The sequence below is a fragment of the Coturnix japonica genome, chromosome 17, assembly GCF_001577835.2.
Source record: "Coturnix japonica isolate 7356 chromosome 17, Coturnix japonica 2.1, whole genome shotgun sequence".
In the NCBI taxonomy this organism is placed as follows: Eukaryota; Metazoa; Chordata; class Aves; order Galliformes; family Phasianidae; genus Coturnix; species Coturnix japonica.
In genome coordinates this window covers 1,105,357-1,124,977 of record NC_029532.1, presented here as the reverse complement: position 1 = coordinate 1,124,977, position 19,621 = coordinate 1,105,357, and the positions used below count along the sequence as shown (strand labels likewise).

Below are 19,621 nucleotides of genomic sequence, written 5' to 3'. Positions count from 1 at the left end.
AGCTCCCTGGGAAAGCCAAAGCGGTAAGCAGACATGTGAGGGTGGAAGGAGAGACACCTGAACGAGGTGATTGAAAAGGATTTATTGGGAGGAAACAGGAGATGTACAGGGATAAATCCAGCATGTGATCAGCAGAGCCTGCTCCCAAAGTGCAGCAGTTTGGACATCCACCTGTCCCAGCCAAGTCCTGCTCTCAGGGCTGAGGTTCCATCTCTGAGCTGTCTGCCCCAGGGCAGCACCAGCAGCCGTTCATGCTGAGGAATGTCCGACCCACCCCAAGGCCCTTCCCTATCTGCTTCTGCATTACGCATCACCCAGCCTGAGTCAGGCTTGTAAATGGTTGGCAGGGAGGAAAACAGGCTGTTGGAAGCAGATGTGGCATTCAGCAAACAAGGCAGCCAGCTCTGCCCTGAGAGCTGCAGGAGCACAGGGCTGGAATCCTGCAGTGCTCAGAGATGCTCATCCTGCACACAGCTGCGGTGCAGGACACGAGAGCTGACTCCTGTCCCTAAAATCTAATTCTGCATCTAAATCACAGACCCTAATAAGAGCAACGTGTATTCCTTACCCTTCTATCTGCTCGTTAGAAAGTCGCTCTTAAGTCTGGCTCATCTGCTGGGAAGGCTGCAAAGAAATCTAATTACGGGGCCATTGCACTAATGGCAGCAGTGCCCAGCACTTCCCCTCTTCCACCACAGAGCAACAGAGACAGAAAGCAGGAACTCTGCACAGTGATGTTGGTGGGACCAGCAGAGCCATGAGGGCTCTCAGTGCTGGATGCCCTGCAGAGGACCAGACCCCAACGCCTTCCCTCCCATTGGGCAATGGAGGCTCATTTGAAGGCTCCTTATGGTTGACCGAAGAGCAAATTCCATCCTTCCCCAAAGAAATCTGGTCTCTGTCTACTCAAGGGGGAAGACAGAAGAGTCAACTTGCCATGTTGGGTGGCCAAAGCCTTGTCTGGTGTGGCTGATGCCCATGGGCTCCTTATGGCCGTCCATCCTCACGCCTTCCGGATGATCCGTCCTGGCTTCCTCCAGTCTCGGTGCCGCTCCCTGCGCACTGAATGGACCAGCGGCCTGGCAAAGCTGGAGTGACTGGGCCTGGTGCTGCTGCTGGGGAGCAAAGCAAGATGGTGTCAGTGACTCCCTGCTTCTGCATGGCTCAGTAACATGGTGATCCCCACAGAGCACAGGTCATGCTGGAGCAAGGCCTGCTGTCTCCATTTGAGGTGCCTGGAGAGACTGAGGGTGACCCCTCCCATCGTGGTGGCTCTGGGAAGCAGCTGCTCAATGGGGGTGCACACATGGGATCCCCTCCCCTCTGCACAGAAATGGGGTGCGGGGCTGAATAGAAATCTCTCTTCTTTCTCACTGCTGCTCAGCATCGCTCCTTCTGCAACCACAACTGCCATCACCCCGCTGTGCCCACAGGTGGGATCAGAGATGAGATGGGAACAGAGCAACTGTGAGCTGCTCTGCTGCAGAGGGAAACAGCCAGGGAAGGGTTAGGAGCGGGAGGAAAAGCAGCTTTACACACAGCTCACCACTGCTCACTGTCCACAAAAGGAGGACGAGCCCTGAAATCCCTCCCTGCACTGCGGGTGCAGCCAAGAGGCAGCTCTGTCATGTCCTCATTAGCCTGCTGCCTTAGAGCTTCATTCCCTAATTGGTTTTTGAATTAATTACATTCAAGTAGCAGGCAGAGGAGATGGTGGGAGCTCCCCCCAGCTGGTCACCATGCATCCCTCTGGACTCGGCTCCGGTGCCTCCCTGCAGTGTCTGCATATCCTAAAATCCATCAGCCCTCGGGTCTCAATGGCAGCAGCCCCTCACTCAGCTCAGAAAAGGAGGGGACACCCACAGGGCACACAGCTCCTGCCTCCTCCCTGACCCCAGAGCAGGCTGGGTTGGATGCCAGCACCCAGGGCTTTGTGTTTTAGTGTGATACCATCATACGACACCATCCTGGCTGCTGAATGCAAGTTGTTTGGTGGCTGCTGGTACATGAAATATTCATTGTGTTTTCTGCGTCACACCCTTTTTCCCACACTGGGGCACTTCAGATCAAGGCAAACCATTCTCCAGTGCCTCTCTCTGCTCTTCTTTGAGCTATTTCTCCACTGGAGGTGCCTGCACCCATGGCCGTGTTCCCAGGGCACGACTACCCAGCAAAAGATGCATTTCAGCTGTGCTCCTCCAGGAATTTGGGCAGCAAATTCACCCCTAAGCTGCAGCTGAAAGGATGGATGTCCCAGCACTGCCAGTGGGATGCAGGACATCCCTCCCATGGGGCTCACTGCAGCTGGGATCGCTGCATGCTGAGGGATCAGGATTAGCAGTGAGCTGTGAGCTCTGCTGATGGGGCATCAAACTGGGTCACAGGCATCAGCCGGGCGTGAAGCCACGACATGTTGGTGCTGCGGCCTGAAACCTGCAGGGAGGGAGTGAATGAGCCCCAGGGTGCAGCCAACACAGAGCTGCCAAACAGACCGTCCATTAGAGAACCCCAGCAACATCAAGGCCACCATCATCATGAACATCACACAGAGAGCGACCAACACATGAACGGGGTTTGCAGAAACATGTTTGAATTTTAAGGGGACGGAGGGTTTTCCTCTTACATCCTTATTTCTAGAGCCTGTTTGTGTTGTTGGGTAGAGAGCAAGAGGGGATTGGAGCGGTGGTGGGAGGGGACAGGACGCAGAGACACACACTGTCAGTGGGGCTCTGGAGCTTCGAGTCTCATTGAGGAGCACCCTGCCCTGCCCAGAGCACAGCACACAGTGCTGTCCCAGCTGTGCTGATTGGGAACCGAGGGGAACATGCATTTCCACAAAGAAAAACCCACAAACTGTGGGTATCTGTGTGTCAGACACGAGATGCCTCCAGACAACAGAAGCTCAAAAGATTAAGGGACCTAATCCTGCCTCTGTGCATCTGTACGCAGCGGGTGACAGACACCTCTATGGGGATGGGTGCACACAAAGGGCTCCCACCCGCCTAGCCCCTCTCCCAGACCCGAGCCGTCCCCATCCCAAAGCACAAGGCAGGAACTCACCTGGAGGACCAGACCGGCCCCGCCTGCTTCTTGGGCTTGGCGATTTGCTTCTGGTACTCCATCCAGCCGCTCACCAGCTCGTGGAGGATCATCACGTAGAGAAGGAAAATGAGAATCCTGGGATCCATTCGTGGCACTTCGGGATCTGCCTCATTGGGTACAGGTGGCATTTGCTCCGGGGGCAGCTCGGCCGGGGGGCTCCCAGGGACAGGAGGAGGACGTGGAGAAGGAAGGCAGGCTGCTGGGGAGCAGCTCACAGCCCGGCTTTGTGCTGGAAGAGCCTCCCTTGGGGACGAGCGGCTGCTGCCCTGCGCCAAGCGGCTCCGCTATCGGAGCGGCTCACATCTCCATCCCTTTTGTCTCTGTCGTGCTTTGTCCGCATCCCCCCGCAGCTCCTTCCACTTGTATCTGGGAGCAGCGCAGCGGCAGCTCCCGGTGATTGGCGCTGAGAGCCAGAGCCTGCGAAGAACGCAGCAAAGCAGCTGGTGACGAGGGAACCTCCGAGCTTCCTCCCGGCACCTCAGGTCTGCAGCCAGAGCGATCTGCAGCACTGCTGAGCACTGTGCGGCTGAGAAATGTTTTCTCCTGCTCGCTGCTTTTGCGCTCTTGCATTATTCTCCTTGCTGTATCCTTTACTTAAATCATCACTGCTGTTCTGGTTAAGCTCTCAGGGAGCCCATCAACAGGGTGTGAATTCACTGACTGCATAACCTGCACTCCTGAGGCTGTTTCAGAGAATCATAGAATGGTTTGAGTTGGAAGGGACCTTAAATGCCATCAGGTCCCACTCCCTGCATTGCTCATGGACACCCACAGCTCCATCAGTGCTCAGAGCTCCATCCCCTGACCTCAAATGCCTGCAGGGATGGGGCACCACCAGGTCTGTGCACCCTGTGCGGTGCCTCATTGACCTGAGGGTAAAAAGCTTCCTCTTACACCCAGACTAAATCTCCCCTCTTGTAGTTGGAAACCATTTCCACTTGTGCTACCAAACAGACTCTGCTGAATTCTATCCCCTTCTTTCTTACAGTCCCTTAGATACTGAAAGGAAGAAACTCTGGCCCTTTGCTACACAGCTGCAGCCACATGCACAGAACCCAGGGATGCAGGCAGCTCCAGTTCCTCAAAGAGGGATGCAGTGTGCAGGGAGGGATGCTGATCACACTGTGTGTCTGTGTAGTAACCGAGCCCAATGGCAGCAGCCACAGCCCAGGCAAACACGCAGCCCAAAGCATCGCGTGGCTTCCCCTCTGCTAAGTAATGTTTCATTAATGAGTTCAGAAGTGCTGAGTAACTCCGGATTCGGAGCAGAACTCACAGATGGAGTGAGAGAGTGAATGAAAGATGGGGATGGTGGGGCTCTGCATGAAAGCGGAGCTGCATTGCTATGGCAATAGAGGCAGTTGCCAGGCAGCAGGAGATGGTCTGATGGTGGGACCAGCCATACAGGAGGGCTTTTAGTCTAAAGACAACACCGCTGTGTTCCATAACGCAGTTCTTAATGAGTAAGGGCAGCGTGACTCCTTTGTTCCTACCAGCAGCACTTTGCACAGAACCAAAGAGAGAAATTACCCGGGCAAGGCAGGCAGAGCAGCACATAACAGCTTAACCCTGGTTTTATGCGAGGGGTCCAACTTACGAATACAAAATCATTACAAAATAATCTTCTTGGTGCTGTACATTACAGCTGGATTGATGGCTGCTCCTCCTAAAGCCACTGAATCGACCACCCCACCTCTGTCCTTTGCCATCCACAGCATCCACTGCCTACATCTGCAATGCCTCTTAAGCCTTTAAGCACTCACCTGAGCCCCATCGCACAATTCTAGCCTTAAAAACGCCACCAATCCACACTTAATGAGATGTCAGCTATTGCCAGGGCTGACAGCTCGTATTGTGGCGACTGGTTTCCAAACAGCGACTACTCACAAGCTGGGAGCTCCCTCACTAATGATAAAAAATGATAATAATCAGTGAAAAACACTTGTTCTGAGCAATCTGATCAACTGCACTGAAAGCTGCAGCTGCTCCCGTTCCAAAGAAAAGTGTACAGAAATGAAACATTCTCCTTTGATCTGCTTCACCCTGCTGTGGGGAGCAGGATGTCAGTGTTTGCTAAGGATCACGCGTGGGACGGGGTGTGAATTCTTGCTGCTAAATACATGGAGAGGGAAGCACCGTGCCTGACTGATGTATGTTGGTGTCAGTCTGGGTTGGCTTTAATTGGGAACCTGCTGCAGCCCTGGGAAAGCAGAAAGATCCCACTTCACATCCTGCCAACAACCCGGAGCAGACTCCAAAGGGATGCAGTACATATCAGCTGGGCAACTACACACAGTGAGAGCCAGCAGCACCGGACAGACGTGCAATGAAGTGAGTATGCATGACTACCAGGTAACATAGACACCCGTGTGCTGAAACATCCCAACCTGCAGAATGCCACTGCCATCTGCTCCAGGTGCCCACTAACATTCTAACCAAGAGCCAGCACTCCTCAGATGCATCTTCTCTCCATCCCCTACTGCTTTCCAACAACTGTTTGTACAAAAACGACAAGTAGGTCAAACCTGGATGAAGGCTGCATGAAAGAGCTGGCACAGTAGGAGTTCCCCAAGGCTGAGCTGAGGTCAGCTATTCCTTTGCAAAAGCAGGATGCAAACAAGGCTGGCCTCCTTCATCCAAGACACTCGATCCAACAGGACCTTCAGAGGTCTTTTCCAACCTCCATGATTCTAGGACTAAATAAATGTTTCATATAAGAGATCTGGTAGGTGTCAGTTACCACTCAGATTCATCGCAGCCCCAACCAAGGGCACGTTGCAGCACCAAGGATCACCTTCATCCAGACTTCTCGGAAGCACCGTCATCCCATTCTTCCACTTGGAAGGTGGCGTAGCTGACAAACAACCTGGCAAACTCATCCTTCCTCAAGTTGGCAGAGCTCACAGAACCTCTAAAGGGCATCAGAGGAAGGCAGCAATAATTGTTTGAGGACCATAAATCAGGGTTAAACTACACATTTGACTGATCACAGCAATTGGCTTTTTGGAAGGAACATCTGAGTCTCCCTGGGAGGACACAAAGTGCTTCCTGCACCTCCACACACTCTGCAGCCAAAGCCCACAAGCACAGCAGTGCCAGGGCAGGTGAGGAGGAAGACAGATCCCTTCTCTGCCCCTTGGCCTCTCCTCAAGGAAGCTGCCTGTAAGAAGTCCTTACTAATTACTCACTAGAGATTAAGCAGAGAACACGGTGCTGGTAACAAATCAGGCCGTGACCTACCGGATGGGATGTTTTGTTGTTGCTCCAGTGACATCATTTCACAAGTCCCTAATGGCTCTGGCCCAGTGACCCCGAAACCTTGACTGAGGCTTCAACTGCATCTTGGGGGAACAAACTTCACCATCTTCTTCCCCTCACACGCATACAGTGCTTCCTTCCTAAGCTCAGAGGACACCCAACAGAGCTGGAACAGAGGGGAGGGGGGGGAAAAACACAACTAGAACCAGGGTCAGGAGAACACAACTCAGTCAAAAGGGTCTCAGAGGCAAAATGAGCACCACCCCATTTGTCAGCATCTCCCACAGCCTTAACAAGACACAAACAGGTGCTCCAAGACAGATTTCTTCTTGAGATTTTTAATTGCTCCTACCTATCCATGTGCTTGAAAAAGCAGTAATCAAAACCTTGTGTTGTGAGTCATCAGGTTGCTTTGTATGCTAATGACTCATCACCAGGATTTATTAACGTTTCACCACTTACAAGTTCTGTCAACCCCGATCAGCCAACACAGCTTTGGTACAGCAAATGATGCTAAAGGGAAGAAAAACAAAACACAAAGCTCCAAAACAACTGTCTCTTGAGCTCTGGACTTCTTTTCTATGACAACACAGGAACCACAAACAGCTCAAGTTCAGATACAGGAATCATCTTCCTTGTTGCCTTACCACAGAACTGACACCCATGGAACCTGGAGAACAAGGGGAAGACACCAGTTCTCACTTCCAGGGTGCTGCTTAACACAGAGGATGCCCAGAAAGGGCTCAGATGGCAGCAAACATGGAGCTGAAACCCTGCCTGGGGAGTCCTCAGCACAGTGACCTGCAGTGGGGTGGAGCCGCCCTCCATTCCTGCCTTACACCCACCTGGAGAGATCAATATTGCAAGAAAACATCCTTATCACCCCGTCACACAGACCTCTCTCTGCCTCTGGGAGAGTTCCAGCACAGCTACAGCACGGAAATGAGGTGCTTTCCTAGCAAGGACATTGTGGGATATCTACTACAACACCTAGTAAAATGCTCCTGTTCTTTCAGAGCACATTCCAGCCCAGACAGACTTTGGTACATGTTGCCCATGCACTGAAACAGCAGCAGCAAGAGCCACATTTCTTCCTGACTGCCAAATCTTCAAGCTAGTGCTGGTCGGGGAAGGGTTTCTGCCAAGCACAGGGCATGGCTATCCCCAAAAGGAGCAGTTATCAGGCAGAGGTGCTACCCCAGCCAAGGGGAGACCCGATTTTATCTAACGTTGGCCTCAGTAACCAAATTTTGGAGCTACTCCTATCAAACCCAGCAGTGCAGTTACAGCGCTCTATCAGTCTGCTAATGTACCTCCATCCAAATGAGTCGCTTCAAAGTTCAGCATAAAATTTCAGTTAAATGTTAACCATCCAAAAAGCCTGCAGAGCCTCTCAGGGCTGTTAGTTACTACGATGTCTCTGGAAAAACACACAGAGAGGATCGGATTGCTCAAGCTAATTAGAATTCATTGTAAAAATTCATCCCTAAGTCAGACGCAGCAGGTTTGGAGAGAATACGCTGTTTTTCCATACCACAGGTATCACATCCCCGTTGTAAAGACAAGCTGTAACATTATTGTAAACAGAGGGCAGGCAGCTCCAGCTCCCTGCTCTGTGCCAGCTGGGAGGATTTCAGGCTGCAGCGCTCGTTGCAGGGCAGTCAGTGGTGCACTACCCTCTAGTGTGCACCGACTGCACTGCACGCAGCTTGAGATACACACTGCACCTCCCTGCCAGTTGCAAAGGACTCCATGTGGGGGCATTAAGAAAAGGCAAAGAAGAGAAAAAAGGTAATTGTTTTACACAGTTCAGTTGTTCTTCACCTGGCAGTTACACCACAGGACAGCACGACCTGACACAACAGCAGCAGCCTGTACAATTGCTGGAGTCAAACCATTCTCATCTCTAAGAACATCAACAGACTGAGACGGTCACCTCTAAAAGAAAATAAGTATTTTCTGAGAGATGTTTCTGCTAATTCATCACATCTTTTCACAAGAAAACAAGGCAGCCATTCCCATTCACCTACCCACAGATCTCCCCTCAGCTGAAGCAACACCCAGCACAGGTAATAGTACGTGCTCTAGGACTCATTTCTTTGTGCCATCTTTGTTGATATAGGGTAAAACACAGTAGGGCTTCCTACCGAACTGCAGATTGCTCAGTCAGCCTGAATTAAAATAAGTTCATGCTGCAAGGGAGTAGCAAATCAGGCTGTGGGATACGGGAAGCCTTCAGTGGCAGAGAGAACCTGCACACAAACCTACGTAACCTCGGGGCTGAGCAGAACACAGGTTGGAGTGGGTTAATTGCAGAAGGTTTCCAAGCAGTGTGGGATGTTGCTCTGCGTAATTTACATGTCAGTTTAAACGGTTTGAAAACCAAGCTTTGCAAGACTGATTGTTACAAGCAGTTCCTGTTTCCAGCAAGTTCAGCATGAGTCGGCCAACAAGAACTGCCGAAGCTCCGCCAAAGGCAATGCTGACCTGGAGACAAGGAACGCAAAGGCAGCACAGACCAGAGGGCAGCAGCCCTTCCTCGCTCACAAACCTATCCTTGCCTTCCCAGCTCTCCCAAAAGACACACACCAGCCCCTGCATAAATGAAGAACAAGGCACTGAGGTGATGAAGAGCATTTGCTTTCCTCATGCAGCACTTGAGATCTCAGGAGGAAGAAAATCACACAAAGAGGGAGTTCAGCAGCTTCTGGGAGGGATTTCCATCTTTGCTCAACTACATCTTTCTTTTAATTAATGCAGCTTCAGGAAATGGAAAAGTCTCATCAATACAGTTTGGCACCAGGAGTGCTCGAGCCCCAAGAAGAAACAATGAGTGCTGGGAAAATAAAAGGACAAGAAAGTGACAGTGGGTGGGCAAATTCCAAGGGCTAATGATGCCTGACAACTCTGATAACTTTCTAAGAAGACTGGCTTGGCAGACAAGGGGAGAGTTCAGTTTAGCTTGACTTCAGATGGTTTTGGACACAACTGCCTGAAGAACACATATAGCCCAATCATTTTGCTGTGGATCAGATAGCTGCATGGAAAACTGGCAAGACTCCAGTCCCAGAGAGTTGCGATCAACAGCACAAAGTCCAGTTGGCAGCCATCTACTCCTAGCATTCCTCAGGGGACTGTAACAAGGCTAATATTGGGTTGCAAATAGAGGCATTAAATAAAGACAGAACACACCCTCAGCAAATTTACAAATGATACCAAACTGTGGGAATGGCTGACACACTGGACAGGGCTGCTGTTCAGAAGGACCTCAGTGGGCTGGAGAAACAGCCTAACAGAACCCTTAGGATCCTTAAAGGTACACACAGAGTCCTACCCAGAAGCAACCTTTTCTAGGGACACGCTAGTCTGAGTTAGAGGGTAAGCAGAGCCCCTCAGAAGTGCCTTCATACCTGTGTTAGTCTGTGATTCAGAATCCCTCAAGCAGGTACCTTCCTGTTTACAGAGGGCTGGTGAGATTTTTTTCACATATATTGTATGCGCTGAAACCAACGTGAAGTCACTTGGTAAGCTCACACAACTCATTCTTCTCCCAAATCCATCCTCCAGCACACTCTGCCTGATATTTACACTGAGGCAACAGTGAAAGCACAACAGGAATTAGCTGTAACAGTACGGACAGCAAACACAGATAAGCCACGCAGAACAGGCTATTCTTTCAGTCTGATTCAGTTTCTGGTGTTCTTCATAAGAACATTGCTTCTTGGTCTAGTGACAGTGGTGGACACCCCTCACTAACGCAGCATGTTCTAACATGAAGTAAACAGCTAGAATCAGGAACAGGAAAGCACACCAGTGGAACCCCTCTCCTCTGACATTTCTGTTTGCTGAGTATATCCTCTAAAGACCCAGAGGAGCACACTAACAGCCAGGAAAAGCTGGGTTAGCCTTCAGGAGCTCACAGTACCTGCTCAGCCACATACTAGGCAGTCATTTGTAAGTTCTTGAAATAGAGGTAAAGAATACAAGATGCAAAGCTTAAAAATATGCCTTTTCTTTTTCAAAACAACAAAAAAAATTGTACAGTCAGTTGTAAGCAGATCTACAAGAAGACACTCACTCAGCTATCTGTAAGAAAAGTAAACCTCTGCAATGCACTGCATACAGAGAGTTTTCTAACCAGCAAGAGACAGTTGGGTAAACTGCAGTGTTTCCTGAAAGAGCTTTTTCAGTGGCTATTTTTTGTTTGTTTCCACCCTGTGGGCAGAGACACTTGACAAGGCAGTACAGCACCTTCAGGCTGCTGAGCACTAAGCTTGTTTTGCTGTCTCACTCTTGCAATACAAACACAGCTCAGCGTGAGGCTGGTGTGGGCACAGTGGGCAAGGGCAGTTCCATGGAGGGAGTCTCGGTCACTTCGGCAGGACTAGGCTTGCGAAGCTCCAGTTTCTCTGTGAGCTGGTTATGAAGCTCCTTCACAGCCTCACCGCTCTGCAGAAAGAGATTTATAGAAAGGAAAAACAGATGATTCAGACTTAGTTCCTGCTGCTACTAACTGCAGCACTAAACATGCAATTAACCTCCATGTTTTAACACAAACCAATGCAGAGAGAGGAAGTTACAAGGTAATTAAGACAACTTGGAAAGCTGCTATCTGAACAAAGCACACATTCCATTAAGCAAGGCCTGGGAAAGGCAGCTGCTTTCATTTGCAATTAATTTTCCATTTCTCATTACCTGTTTGGTGGGTTCCAAAGCCTTCTGGAGAGACTCTAATTTGGCAGGCGCCACTTTATGATGCAGATGAAGCAGCAGTCTTAGTACATGTCTGTGTACATTCTCCTTTCTGAAACAAGGCAAGGTTTAAGCAGAGAAACTGTTACACACAAGCACAGCTAAGGACTGACAGCTTTGTTGTAATCTTTCAAAATACCTAGGAACTGCTTGAATGTACAAAGCACTAACCCTGCCTCAGATCTCCAAATAATTCATATAGGGTTGAACTAACTGTAACAGCCACAGGGAAAGTGGGGTGGCTTTTAAGCAGAGGCCGCACAGAGCAGCAATTTCTTTCCCTCAGCTGTGCTGGATGAGCCGTATGCACACGCAAACTCACTTCCTTGGAGGAAAATCAGGTTTACCTTGAGCATGCAGTGAGAAAGAAGCCATCAAAGAGACTGGTGCAGAACTCTTCAACTGCAAATTCATCACCCAGCAGTGTGAGGTTACCAGTGAGCAGATGCAGAAATATATCACTGAAGGCCAAGTCGCTGAATGTCTCGACTGCACAACATAAAAGAGACTCCTGAAGAAATCTTAGTGAAAACTTTTCCTTACTGGCTTTTACAACTGGTAGCCCAGGCAGTAAACCCAGATCTCAAACATATCTGTCCAGATGCAATTACTGTGAGCAGCTGCAGAATTAAGTCACTTAAATTTTTATCTTTCAGATACATTCCTAAAAGCTCTTAGCTAATCCCATTGTTAATGCAGCTTTTGATGCAAGGAACTACTGACCTTCAGTCACTACCTCTAAGTTCTTGGATCAGCAGAAAAAAATATTCTAATTGCAGACAAAAAACAAATGAAATTCTGCAGGGTTTTACAAGTAAGTCACCAGAGGAAGCAAAAGCAGAATGCATGCGTTAATCTCTGAAATCAGTTTCATTTCGGGTTGTTACTTTACCCCTGGGGGTCTCCAAGATGAAGTAAACAGCTGCAAAACAGAAGACAGGACAAAAAACTCACCTAGCGCTGGCAGGAGCCTGAGGAAAGCATTCTTGTTCCTCTGTTTAGTTATGTGAAGGATATAGTATAGCCCAATCTCACAAGCTATTCTGTTCTCCTGCAAGAATCTGTTACAGAAGAAGCAAAGTTAATTAATCCATTAAAATATTATTTTTTTCTTTTTCCTTGAAAGAGATTAGAACAGTGTTGCATAGGAATCAAGCAGATACAGCAATGGTTAAACCTCAGAGTCACAGGAAAGCAGCTACTCAGCTGATGGTCATCACTAAATCCACTGTCACAGCCAAGGAAAATGTTACCATTCAGCAGACATTGCATTATCTCAATTATACAGTTGGATCTGGTCATGAGCATTTTAAGTGATAATTTTAAAAGAGTTTTATAAAAAGCTCAAGTAATTTTAAGTGAAAGAAAGCACAGCAGTGTTTTGGTTTATGGATTCCTAGAGGTCAAACATCAGCACTGTCACAGAGCAAACATAAATCCAACCAGTGGGATTCAGTACTCCAGATCATGGTACACAGATAAGAAATGTGCTGAAAATTAGTGCAAGATCTGAATAGGAGAGAACACAAAGAGGATTTTTAATGATTTCTTTGAAGCCTCTGGAGTGATAAGTTATCAACAGAGAGTGTCTGTGTGACAAAGATGTAAAACAAGATGTACAATAGCTCTCCCCAGACAGTACACATGGGCACTTATCCAGCTGCACTCAGATGAAATGGTATCACTTCAGCATTCATCATTCACTGCGTGGAGAGTCACACAGTCAGCGCTATTTGAAAACAGTACTACAGAGTACCTTTATATTCACCCTGATGTAAAAACAGTCAAAGAAAGAAACATACTTTATGTAGATAGATTACGTACTTGGTGAAAGCCTCAGGGATGGTGCTGGGGTAAGGAATTGGCCCCTTTTCCTCCGAGGGTAGTTTCTGATCTACATTGAATGTGTGATCATCCACCACAAAGGACATCAGCATAGGCAAGAACTTTGTAATCAGCTCAGCTTCCTTAAAGGGAGGGAAGGAGAGAGGAAAAAGGAGAATGCTTTCATCAGTCAGTTCACACCATCTAATAACTCCACAGCACCCTAACAGATACTGCGGCAATGTTACGTGTTCCACCTCACATTTAGGAAAACAAGCTTTCAGACATCCAGTTCCATTCAAACTTCTTGAAACTTCCACATGCTCCAGTGGTAATGAGGAAAACTGTATTTCTAGTCCTGCTCAAATGCTTTTTCTGGACAATGACACAGCACTTCTTCCAAGAGACGTTTTCTGATCTGCAAGCACTGCACGTTAAGGATGGCACCATTGCTTTTAACAGCAATCATTTTATTTATTCCCTAAATGGATAGAGATCAGTGCATAACTAGAGTAGCAAGAGGAAGAATTTATGTGCATTTTCACTCCACAGAAAACAGGGTTGCATCAGATTCACAGAACAGTAGGCTAAGGAAATTAAGAAAGGAACAGTTCAACTTAGAAACTGTAAGGGTCAGATATCCACATAAATGAAATGGGTACACGAAGCTTACAGCACGCCCATGGGAGCTGCTGCACAGTGACCATTACGTGCTCTTTTGAAGGAAGCTGTTGTTGAAAAATATGCAGAAAGTTGACTTGATGATTAAATCAGGGACACAACGTACACTGAATAAGAAATAGAACTAAAGAAGGCTCACCATTTTTGGTTCCTTGAAGACTTGACTGTCAATCATGTCCCAGGCTCCCTGTCCTAAAGACAGCATCCTAAGGAGCAGCAGCAGATCTGGGCTTTCCTCGAATTTTAAAGAGGGGGAGAAAAAACAGCTAGTTTGATCTTCCACAACTTACACATACAGGTATTTATCTGGAAGCGGTGGTTTACATTCAAAGCCCTCCTGGACTAACAGCAGCATCAAAGACTGCTCGAGGCATTCAGTTCTCAAATGTAATTGATAGCTGATTCCTAAAATGGGAATCAAAGAGCTGCAAGAAGAACACACAGCTGAGAGCTGTTCTTTGTAGCATTCTACAACATGCTAAGAAGCATGAAGACAATCTGAGCAGGACACTGTTTTTGAAGGTGTCCAACCAAATTAGGATACTGAAATATAATGTGACAGGATGAATCAAATCATCTCAGCAGAAGTAAGAAGTAGGAAGTGTGCTTAAGAACAAGTTTTTTCCTTTATATTCTGCCCTGAAGCCAAAACAATCCTCAATTTTAAACTGCCATGAAGAAGTTATTCAATCCAGCAACAAAATTTGACAACTCAGAGCTGAAGACAGCAAATGCCTCACACAGTTCAGTTGTCTGTAGGGCTCCTTCCCTTTCCACTGAAGCTCCTCCTGCAAACACTATGTGCAGGAACTGCACTGTACTGCAGCCAACAGAGCAGAGCAGAGTCAAATGAGCCATCACATTTACCATGACAGGGAATAAAGGCTGCTGCTGTTTAGTGCACAGCTGAAAGGACAAAATAGGGGTGTACGTGCACATACAGCTGTCAGGACAGAATGGGCCATACAAAGAAAGAATTAATGGTCAATTCAGATTGCTCCAAAATGCCTCTCTTCACACAGAACTCCTGATGGTCTCTAAGGTATTTGATACAAACAAGAAGCCAGTACTACATTTCTCTTATTTCAACTTACAAATGCATTTGAAAACTTAATCCTACTGCTTCTACATGGCCAATTGTGTGCTGATGAATGCTATTCAATTAAGACTAGGGTCACTTGAGGTACACTTGCTGCAACACTCACCCTGGGTAAGGTGTCCTGCCCAACTAGGTCCTGCAGGTGCCTTATGGTACTCAGGGCTAAGGTGTTAATGGCAAAGGGATCACACAAGATCATCGATAAGTCCCTGAGAGAAGAGACAAAAGTTAAATAAATAAATGACACACCTAACATTCCTGTCAACTATTAATTGCAATATCAGAGTAGTACATGCAGTGAATCAACACAAAACCCAGAAACTGCTGCATTAAAAAGCAACAATACCTTAACTATTATAACACGAAACTCAAATTTTTGTCTTTTGTCACCTATGGTCTTTAGAGCTGAAATGAAACAGGAGAGCTCAGTTACAGTTACAAGGTCACAGAGAAACCTGCAATAATTACTCAAGGTAACTGAAGCATTACCAAGGATCTCACCAGAAGGGGCCTGATATGCCCCAGTGCAATAATGTTGCTGAATCTACTGCATTTGACCATGTAGAAGAACTACAAGCTACTGGTGTGTTTTAGGAAAGAATTCACACCTGAAGTATGTCACATATTGAGACAACTAGAACCCAATTTGCAATCTCTCAATAAAGAGCCTAAGCAGCTTACCCCAAAACTTGCTCTTGTCCTTTCTTCACTCCATCCAGAAAGCCTTGCAGTTCCCGAGCTCTCTTGTTGTCCACAAACTTCTCCCGAATGCAGGCATCAAGGCACCATGTGAACTATCAGAAAATGAGAATGCTCAATGTCAGTAACTGACTGGCAGCAGGTATGCACAGGAGTGGATGAAACAGAATATTCTCCAGTAACAGCCCCAGCTGCCCCACATGGCTAATACCTTATGACAGGGGTCAACAGTGCAGATTTCACTGATTTCCAGGTCATGCAGCGACATCAGGAGCTCTGCCCTCAGAGTGCAGTAATGCACGTTCCTTGTCCGGAGGAACAAAGTTCTTAGGAACTGCAGCACCATGTCATAGAGCTTCACATTCTTCCCAATCATCTGAGTCAACTTCTGAACCACCTAAACCCAAAGTGGAAGAACATGCACTCAGTATCAAGAGACAGACAGGATTCGAAAAGCACTTCTTCAAGAGATGGTCAGCAAATCTTTCATGGCCATACTGAAAGAACCAGGCATTTCAAAAATGGCTCTCTTGCAAAATAAATTAATTAATTAATAAAAAAAATACAGAAACGTCTGTTAAGGTGCTCAGCTATACCAAAAGGCAATAAACAGTACCTGATATCAATTAATGTGATCTGTAATTAATAAAACATGGAAAGCAGCTCACTTTTCTTTGGAAATCTTTTTGCATTTTTAACTACTTCCAGGTTACAGGACATGAGAACGAAGGTGAAGGCTGCAGTGTGAACCTAAAGGAAACAGCACCAGAGCACTTGCTCTAAAAGTGGGCTTTTGAAAGCAAAACTGATCTAAACTATATCCTCCAAGTAAAAGAGACAGTATGCTCTGAAATTAAAGCATTATATTGCCTTATCACCACTATTCCTTAGCATTCTCAATAGCAAGATCCTTACAGAAACTCTGCTATTTCCCTTTTGGAGCAAAGGTCCCATGAGGTGAAATGACCGATTACAGCTAAGCCAATTAATGGCTTGCTGTTACCAAAAAGGAAAGAGACCCACTCCTAACAAACATGCCCCTCTCTCTCACATCAAGCTTGACAGTGAAATCCAGCCCAGTTTGGTCCTGACAACCTCATCTTTGAGCACATTCAAAAGAAACACTGCACAATGCAATGAGGTTGACTGGAAGCTAATGAACAACATTCAGAAACATGCTGTAAGAGATTCCCTTGTCTTACCTCTCCCTGACGTCTTGCTTTGGGAGATGGACTGAAGAAGTTGTGCAGGACTGAAATATCACTGCTGAAGAGAATATTTTCTTTCTCCAGGATATATTGCTTGAGCAGTGGAGATACCTCATCACCAAACAGAGCCTGGTTATCCTGCCAAATCTGGCGCTTCACCTCCACTGCACATGCTTTATACAAATCCTTATCAGCCATTACTAACTTCAGCTTCTTCTCAGGCACCTACAAGCAACAGAACAGTTACCTTCGTGTCAAGAACATCATCTGCCTGGCTTTCCAGCAAGTAACTGACTGTAAAAGACATCTAAATCACAATCTCAGGTAGCCTGGTAATTTACATAACAGTGTAATTAAATAAAGTATCACAGACTCATCTTTTGCCTTCCCTACTCCAGTAGCAGTAAGCCAATCCAAAGAAATTTAACTTTCTAAGCAAGCAAATAACAGTTTTTCCTTATTCCTTTCTAATGGGACAAAAGATTTTCTCTAGTTCTACGACACTGTGATTCGGGGTTATTCAGCTCATAAAAGCAACAGTTCTGAATCCATTATCATGGAATGGTTTGGGATGGAAGGGACCAGATCAGGCCAGTCTAAGCAGCAGCTTTACCTTGGGCAAGTGCTTCATGACACACATTACCACAGGCTGTATGGAAGGCATCTTGACCAAGGAAAAGCTTTTCTCCAGGAGATCTTCCAGTTTCTTGTACCTGAAAACACATAATACCAAGAGACTCTAATTACCATTGAACTGCAAAGGACCAAAATGGCTCATCTCAAACACTGCAACTTGAGCCCCCACAAGACTCCAGTCTTTTCCAGAAGCCACTTGGCCACTGCAGATAACACTCACACCGAATCCTCGCTCACCAACGAGCCTACAGACCTTTCCTCCACCTTCCCTTCCAAGGCGATGGCTGAGACCCGCTCCAGCAGCTTCTCCCTCAGCTCGTCAAACACCGACTGGTGGAACTCCAGCCGGGGGGTGCCGTGCAGGTCCAGGAAGGGCAGGGCCGACTGCAGCGAGGGCAACAGGACCCCATTTTCTGTCTGCCAACACAAACGGGGGACAGGGGCAATCAGCAAGTGACAGCAGGGGCTGCTAAAAGAAACAGCAATTAATAAAAGGAGTAAAAGAGCACAGAGCAAAGCACACACACCCGCGGCCTTCTCACCCCAAAACAAAGCACTGACGCCACCCGGAGCCTTCTCGCCCCGCCGTCCCCACCTGGAACTGCTCGATGGCCTTCAGCGGCTCCGTGCAGTTGGTCAGTGTCTCCTTCAGATCCTCGCCGTTGGCCACCCCCAGCTCCTGCAGCCCCGCGTACATGGCAGCCGGCCGCCCCGCCGGGCCCGCTCCCGCCGCGGTCCGTCCGCTCCCGGTCCCCCAGCGCGGTGCGGTCCGACGCTCGCTCCGTCCGTCCGGAACTCGCTCCGCCAAACAAACGTTCCGGGTCCCAGGAAGGAGGGGCTGAGATCGGGAAATGCAGCCGGTATCACAAAGGGTGACGGCTCAGAAAATGATTGTTGAACATTTTGGTCTGGCTGAGCTATTCTGCTCAAGGCTGAAGCACAGCTTTAAGTTCCAGATGTCTTCCTTATCACGGAAAAACAACCTTCCCAAGATGGAACTTCTCTTCAAAGATCCAAGTGCCATGAATGAGGAACAGCAAGAGCAGCCATCCAGAGGAGGAACAAGATTAAGACAGTGGGCAGCCAGAAGGGACGAGGTGTCCTTGTAGCCATGGATAACCAAAGAGTGGGACACCTCCCTGAACACTGAAGGCCTCAAATGAGCTCAGGCGATTCAAATATATCATGTAACCTTGTACATACATAATTCTATGTATATGCAATAGGTAGGTGTGGTTATGAGAGACAGGGACCTGTTGGGGCACATCCACAGGAGGGCCACAAAAATGCACCAAGGAATGGAACAGCTCCCTGTGAGGACAGGCTGAGAGCTGGGCAGCCCAGAGAAGAGAAGGATGTGGGGAGAGCTGAGAGACCTGTCAGTACCTACAGGGCTGTGAGAAAATGGGGACAGACTCCTTAGCTGGGTCTGTTTGATAGCACAAGGGGAAATGGTTTCTAAGGAGCTGTGAGTATCCCTGCTCATTGCAGGGGAGCTGGACTAGATGGCCTTAAAGCGTCCTTTAAAGCTTCCCTTCCACCTCAAACTATTCCATGATTATCACAAAATCATAAAGGTTGGAAAAACCTCTAAGATCATCCAGTCCCACCATCCCCCTACCACCAATACTGCCCACTAAACCATGTCCCTAAGTATTACCTCTCCCCTTTCCTTGAACACCTCAAGGGACAGCAACTCCACCACCTGCCTGGGCAGCCTGTTCCAATGCCTGAATGCTTTCTGAGAAGAAATTCTTCCTAACATCCAACCTGAACCTCTCCTAGTGCAGCTTGAAGCCATTCACTCCTGTCCTGTAATTACATAGGAGATAAGTAAGTGATGAAAGCCAGTGGACAAACGGCCTGAGCAGCCACCATAGCAAAGGGCAAGGCATCCAGAGCCTAATGCACATGGAAACCCAAACACATAGATGTCCCACTATGCCAAAAACACCCCTCACAGACAAAGGCTGCAGGGAGTGCCCCAGTCCCACAGTGGAGCCGTGAGCAGCTCTCAGATGAAAAGGAAACCCAGCTACAAGGAGTTTCCTGACTTCTAATTTTGGCAGCTCTCTCTAGCACTGCCAGGCACAGAATACCAAAGCGATGAGAGTTTGTTTAATAAGCAGAAAGCAGGCAGTGTTCACCCAGCATTTTTGTTTACCTCAACACCATCGCCAAGGGCGGTTTCGAGGTTGCAGCGCTGTTGAGTGAGCTCAGGGATGGTACAAAGCCACGGCTGCACCAACTGCATGGCCGGCCAAAGGACGCGTGGCTCAGCCCATGTGCTTCTCATGGTCCTGCGGCTTAGGGTTGGGCTGCAGCCAGAGTCTGGCCCCAGCCCCGCCTTTCTCCTCTTTTT

The 19,621-nt window shown here is 47.9% G+C and overlaps 1 protein-coding gene across 3 annotated transcripts; it reads right to left on the bottom strand.

Annotated features, from left to right (window-relative positions):
- Positions 1-67: 67 nt before the first annotated feature.
- Positions 68-19,577, bottom strand: NELFB (negative elongation factor complex member B). 3 transcript variants are annotated; one of them, XR_004309100.1, is made up of 15 exons: positions 17,855-18,059; positions 17,513-17,676; positions 17,237-17,336; positions 16,618-16,848; positions 15,627-15,812; positions 15,398-15,510; positions 14,823-14,925; positions 13,757-13,852; positions 12,937-13,079; positions 12,067-12,173; positions 11,460-11,601; positions 11,056-11,164; positions 6,343-10,809; positions 3,061-6,013; positions 68-1,115 (listed from the first exon to the last, which is right to left on the bottom strand). XR_004309100.1 is itself a non-coding variant. In XM_015878686.2 (14 exons), exons 1-14 carry the CDS (start codon positions 19,553-19,555, stop codon positions 10,672-10,674), a joined length of 2,007 nt encoding a protein of 668 aa, XP_015734172.1. In that variant the 5' UTR covers positions 19,556-19,577; the 3' UTR covers positions 6,683-10,671. The 3 variants fall into 3 exon arrangements, 1 of the variants encoding a protein (XP_015734172.1); XR_004309101.1 differs by having other exon boundaries at positions 68-1,112; positions 3,061-10,809; XM_015878686.2 differs by lacking the exons at positions 68-1,115; positions 3,061-6,013 and adding an exon at positions 19,424-19,577 and having other exon boundaries at positions 6,683-10,809; positions 17,855-18,097.
- Between the last annotated feature and the right edge of the window lie 44 nt (positions 19,578-19,621).